The 6,000-nt window shown below is 37.0% G+C and overlaps 1 protein-coding gene across 1 annotated transcript in view; it reads left to right on the top strand.

Moving 5' to 3' along the window:
* The window catches only part of ITPR1 (inositol 1,4,5-trisphosphate receptor type 1), a 354,044-nt gene extending 351,960 nt beyond the window's left edge, over nucleotides 1–2,084 (top strand). The window contains exon 62 of the mRNA XM_054680363.2: nucleotides 720–2,084. Within this exon, the coding sequence (XP_054536338.1) occupies nucleotides 720–806 (87 nt within the window). The 3' untranslated portion in view covers nucleotides 807–2,084. The remainder of the gene's footprint in view (nucleotides 1–719) is intronic.
* Nucleotides 2,085–6,000: the final 3,916 nt, after the last annotated feature.

The following is a 6,000-nucleotide window of genomic DNA, read 5'->3' on the forward strand; positions in this document are numbered from 1 at the left end:
AGTTCAGCAACCAAATGAATAGAATCGGCTTCTTGTTTGGGATTTTGAAAGCACTTTTTCATTTGAACTAGTCTTAGGCAATGGTCTCGCCTGACCTTCAGCGAGCCTCAGTGTCTACTGGGTGGCAAGAAATAGATACCGTGAATGGTCACAGCATTATTTACAGCATTTAATCATTCTGGACCTCAAAGAGATTTGAGAACATTTCTCATTTTCCTAGTTATGGTAGGTAATTTTTTTTTTCTCTAACCAACTACTCAAGAGTCACTGAAGAGAAAAATCAGGACCCACCGAAAGAGTGTGGACATAAACCCTCCCTCTCAAACCTAGGATTCTAAACACTGCTTTTCTTGTTAGTAAGGCGTGTTGTTACTATCGTACAAAGCCACCATTTTCCAATGAGTCTTCAAATCATTTGGAAATGGATTTGGGAAACAAGAAAGAATCCTGTGCTTTTATTGTTTTTTGTTTCTTCATGAAACAAGTAGCAAGCAATACTTCTGAATGTTACATTGCATGACTAGGTCACAGAATTTCCCATTCTGCCTAAGAAGATGCCTTTTTTGAAGTGCTGTGTGTTTGATATAGCGATGGTACACTATTTGTAGAAAGTGGGTTTCAGTATAAACCATAACCACAGAGGTAAATCTATGGTTCAGTATGCGATTTGACGTACAGGAAGTATCTGGGTCTAATGATGAAACTTTTTAACTTTCCAGATGACAGAACAAAGGAAGCAGAAACAAAGAATCGGTCTTCTAGGACATCCTCCTCACATGAATGTCAACCCACAACAACCGGCATAAGCAAATGAAAGAAAGGAATTGTATTTACCTTTTATAATGATTATTAGTGTGGGTATGGCTAATGAGTTCTGATTCACCCACGAAGGTTACATTTATGCTGAATACATTTGTAAATACTCAGTTTTATACTGTATGTATATGATTGCTACTCTAAAGGTTTGGATATATGTATTGTAATTAGAATTGTTGGCATGATGACATTTCATTTGTGCCAAAAATATTGAAAATGCCTTTTTTGGAAGGACTAACAGAAAGCACCTGATTTGCACTTGAACCAGATTATAGATTTAAAAGTATATGACATGTATTTTGTATTTAAAACTAGAATAGCCAGTATTTATGTTTTTTATAAAACTGTGCAATACGAATTATGCAATCACAATACATTTGTAGCTCCCGAGTGTCCTAAAGGGAGTGCACTTCTTTGAAGCTGGTGTGTTAATACTATGTAATAAATGGTTAACTTTCAAATGATGCTGCTGCCAAAATTATATTAATAGTGAGTTTCAGGCCCCTGGGCATTTTGTACCGTGTAATTATCCTCTGGTGATGCTGTTTCTCGTTAGTGGCAGTAGTGCCTCCGTCTCCTAGTGATAATGCTCCAAGTCTATGAACTGTTAAATCAGCATTCATTTTAAGAAAAGCAACTTTAGTTTCAAAGATACTTTTAAGCTTCTAAATTGATCATTTAAACTATTTCTTTAAATAAGAGAGCCAAATTAGGGGCTCATACTTTAGCTTGTGAAGAAGATAATGAATTTTTTAAAGGGAACTTTTTATGCAATGTTCAGGATAAATGCATACTGTTGGCCAATCAGTGTCATCTCCTGGGTAAATTTTGATGTCACGTTATAAAGACATGCATAATTGATGGTTTCTAGATTATCTAGTCCAAACAATAGAGTTTATTTTTTCTTCATCTGAACCAACATGCTACAGTAGCTAAGAAGTATTAAAACTATATACATCCATATAAAGATGAAATATGAACTATCTCATTAGAAGTCATAGTTGAACACAGACATGTTATTCTTCTGAAAGAGCCACATTTTGGTTTTATTTCTTGTCACATGATTGATTTCTTTTCTTGATGGATGAAAAATATGAAAGGAAACTTTTATATCTGTTGCCTAGTTTTGTACATGGATCTCATTTTACAAGAGAATCTCTCTGCAAAAAAAAAAAAAGTTTAAAAATGCATTGAAAGCAGAGTTCTGAAATGAGTAAAGTTTGTAAATGCATATATAAAAATATTTAATAAATGATGCAGAATATACAGTGACTGGTTGGTGGCTTTCATTTGGCATCTGTGACTTAACTGCTATTCCATTTATGTACTTTCTTTAGGATCAGTTTGAAGTACAATCGGTTTGATTACCAGGTTAATTCAGAAAATGTTTACCTGATTATTTATTTAAAAAAACACTTGCTGTTGTTATGACAGCTCTGAGGAGAATTATTAGAACAAACATTGGGGAGTATTTAGTACAACGTTCATTCATTCTTCTGGATTAGTGACTGCCAGCCAGGCTGTCGGGAGCGCCCTACTAAATCTCCTGTCTCTTCTGCTTTTACTGGGGGATCTTTCTTTAATTTGCTGTGTGCAATGTGGAAGTATCGGGAACAGCTGAAATTTGTTTTAGTTCATGCCCAGCGGTCAGGGTCCTTCAGCAAAGTGTAAAATGTTTTTACAGAGCCACCTTGCCTGTCCAAACGTAGTAAAACCTGTTCCCTCCTCAAATCAGTGCTTGCCCTGGCTGCTTTTTTTGACACTAATTTTCTCTATGCTTTGGTAAATAATACCACCCAATGTTGGGAACTAGGTCAAGATTAAATTCCAGTTAAATGGCTAGTTTTGTAACTAATGCTTCTACTTTATAAATTTGATAACTTAAAAACAAATTAATTTTTTCCAGTCAGTGCAGCCTGTCTCCACAAAATTTTTCCATCGTAAGGCAAGCCTAAGACAGATACCTACTTTTATCTGTAAGCAAAATGGCAATCTATGCTAACCCCCACAATGCACACATTAGCTAGCAAGGACTTGCTTTTCCCCTGGGCTTTCTCTTTGATCCCTCGCACTGCCCAACGAGATGTGGCAGTGTGTGTGGTTTGTCTCCCAAGTCCCATCCAGTTCATTGGAAAGTTCTGCATTGACATGCCAAGTTGCAGCTTTTACAGGTTTGTCATGTTCCATTTGAATCCTGTCACTTAAGATATAAATCTTCATTCAGTGTGCCAGCTTCAGCAGAAAATAAATGAAATTGGAATGCCACTCCTCCCTCCATGCAGTAGATCCTACCCTTGCCGTTTGGGTGTGAACACTAAAGCTAGTAGAATTGAAACATACAATTTAAAGTTAAAACTCTGGTGGCCTTTGATGTGTAATTGTAATTCTGCCTGCTTCCTTCACATTGTGCCTTTCCAACACCTCTATTTTAAGATCAAGGTCCAAGTCACCTTCAAAGTTACCTACCCGGATGAAGAATTAGTGTTATCAGGGTGAAAGTATGGTAGTACTCGCTAACATGAGAGAAAGCCAATGTTATTTAATTAAGCCATTTTATTTAATATTAACAGTTTGCTATAGCACCAATTCAAGTTTCAAGCATTTGCAAATTTCCCTAACTAATCCATCTGTTAAAGGGTCTGGGAAATTCCATTCCACTTCTCTAACATTTATGGGATCTTACCCTTTCCATGCCCCTAAAATTGTGTAGTGATTACCCTGTTTCTCTCTACAAGTAAAGCTTCCACTCTGTTTGCTGTCGTCCTGAAGGTCTAAGTGATATTCCATCCACCCTGTTCAGTTTTCTCCTAGTGCTGTATTTATCTGTATTTACCCTGCCCCCCAACATACAAAATATGACTTTAATCTCATTCTTTAAAGATTTGATACTATTCACTTAGTTTGCTTTCAAGTTCATGTTCCTTATTCATTGTTCTTCATTCAGCCAATTTTTTTTTATTTGGTTGCCCTTTCTGGAAATCAATTGCTTGATTTTGCTCCTGTAAAACGTGCTCTTTCACTGCGTTTCACTGAGCACTTCCTAATATGAATTCTAAAGCAAGCATCCTTTGTCTATGGACGCTAGTCAACAACTCAGCCTTTGCAGCAGCAAACTATACAGAGCTGTTTGTCTCCCAAGTCCCATACAGTTCACTGGGAAGTTCTGCATTGACATGCCATGTGCTAGTGGGAAATTACTAAGATCTCTAGAGTAAATTAAGAAAATAACCTGTTAAAAACTCAATTGTAGATCTCTGTATACTCCTACTATAGACGGCTTGGATAAAGCCTTAATGGGCAACGGCCTGAAAGTTTCTGATAGTTATTTTAAGGCTAATAATGAGACCCTTAGCCCGACTTTTGAGCGGCAGGGCGGGAAATTTACTCCTTCAAAACTGCTACAATCATAACTACATACTTATAGAAGCAGAGTCGGGTTTTTGCCAAAACTTTTTCGCCAAAACTTTTTTTTTTTTTTTTTTTACAGATTTTGATAACATGTGCTTGTTAGAAGACAAATTATATGACAGTAAAAGTCACCTTTACATAAGACAGAATATAATAACAAAGGACTGTTATTGAAGGCTCTTGAGACACTGTACAGCAGAAGTGAAACTTATTTTAAATAAGATAAGAAATTGAGCCCTAAAGAAGTAAAGTAACTTGTCCAAGGACTCAGCTTCAGAATAAATAAAGATCTCCTGACTAAGCAAAATACAGAGAGCTCTTCCCACTTGCTATCTCCCTTCCAGAGTGGGGATATCAGGAATCAGTTTCCCTTAACAGTTCTCCCTTTACACAAAGCATTCATGCAGAACTTTATTTTGTCCTACATGTGGAACAATACAGATTGATTTGTTTTTTCTTTTCAAATCTCTTTCATGAGATGATGGATCTACACATTAGAAAGTATTGACTCTGAATATTTTGTCAAGACCGAAAACTTTGTGGCAAAGATAAGCAGTGAGTGAGCTCCTGAAGTCTTTATCTTTCACAACTACAAATCTCTTGTATATAGCTCTTATATAACTGCATTTTTCAAAGGGAGAATCCGTCCTCGGCCCAATCAAGGTGGCTTCTTCCTAGGGAGCATGTGCAGGTGCACACTGGTGTCCTCTCCTACCACAGATGTCAGTGTTCATTGGCAAACTCTGCCTTGGTCTTGTTCCTTACACTAATAATATAACAATCAACTAGAATGTTGGAAAATCCCCATAAAGATTTCAATTTTACAGAAAGTACCCAAAATTCCACTAGTTTTGCATCACAAAGCAGTGGTTGAAGTAAAGTTTTGAGTAAAACGCCGTGTGTGTGGTTTTTGTGGGTGGTTGCAGCTCAGAACAACGTTTAGGCCTCATCAATCATCTGACAGGAGAGAGTATGATGGCAATTTATAATAAGATGATTATAATTATCATACACATTTTTCCATCTTTGGTATCATATGCCACATTAAGCAACTCTCACAACCCAGAGGCCAATTCAGAAGCATAACAAGCCTTCAGGTCTGGAACCAAAAAAGTCTACCAAAATCAAGAAAATAAAAAGGTAGACCACTGGTGGGTGTTTACATTTGGTCAACTCAGACAATGCTATGGAGTCTCCAGCTGCTGGTATTTTAAACTCATTTGGTAAAACAAATCTCTAGCTTACTAGGGCAAGACATTAAAAAAAAAATTACCAAAGGAACATCTTAAAATACTTTAAGGTCATGACAAACCAGTGTGAAAGAGAATCCTAACACCTAGAAGCGAAACTGCATCATCCACCCAGCTTGGAGAGAAAAAAGAAAGCCAAAAACCACTACAGAATAAGAATGCAGAGTTTGAGAAAACCCCTAAGGTGAATTCTGAACAACAACACAAAGAGTCCAACAACATAAGAAGTGCACACTGTACGCAAGAACCACTCATGGAAAGAGTTTGCCAGCACATTTATAACGACCTCACAATAGATGGTTGGTCCCAGGTAAATGGAACTTTAGACAATCCAGGAATTTCACCTATTTACTCCTGAGCATAAGTCACATACTTATCACCTATGGTATCTCATAAAGTCTTGTGAGAAGCTTTTTGTAAAAGTTCTCTGCAGAAAAACAATTAAGGTTTGGTATAAAACTGGGACAAGGAGACCTGAACCACACAAGGCTTAGGTGCTAGGTCTGTGTCAGAGTCCACGTGGCAA

The sequence above is a fragment of the Pan troglodytes genome, chromosome 2, assembly GCF_028858775.2.
Source record: "Pan troglodytes isolate AG18354 chromosome 2, NHGRI_mPanTro3-v2.0_pri, whole genome shotgun sequence".
NCBI lineage: Eukaryota > Metazoa > Chordata > Mammalia > Primates > Hominidae > Pan > Pan troglodytes.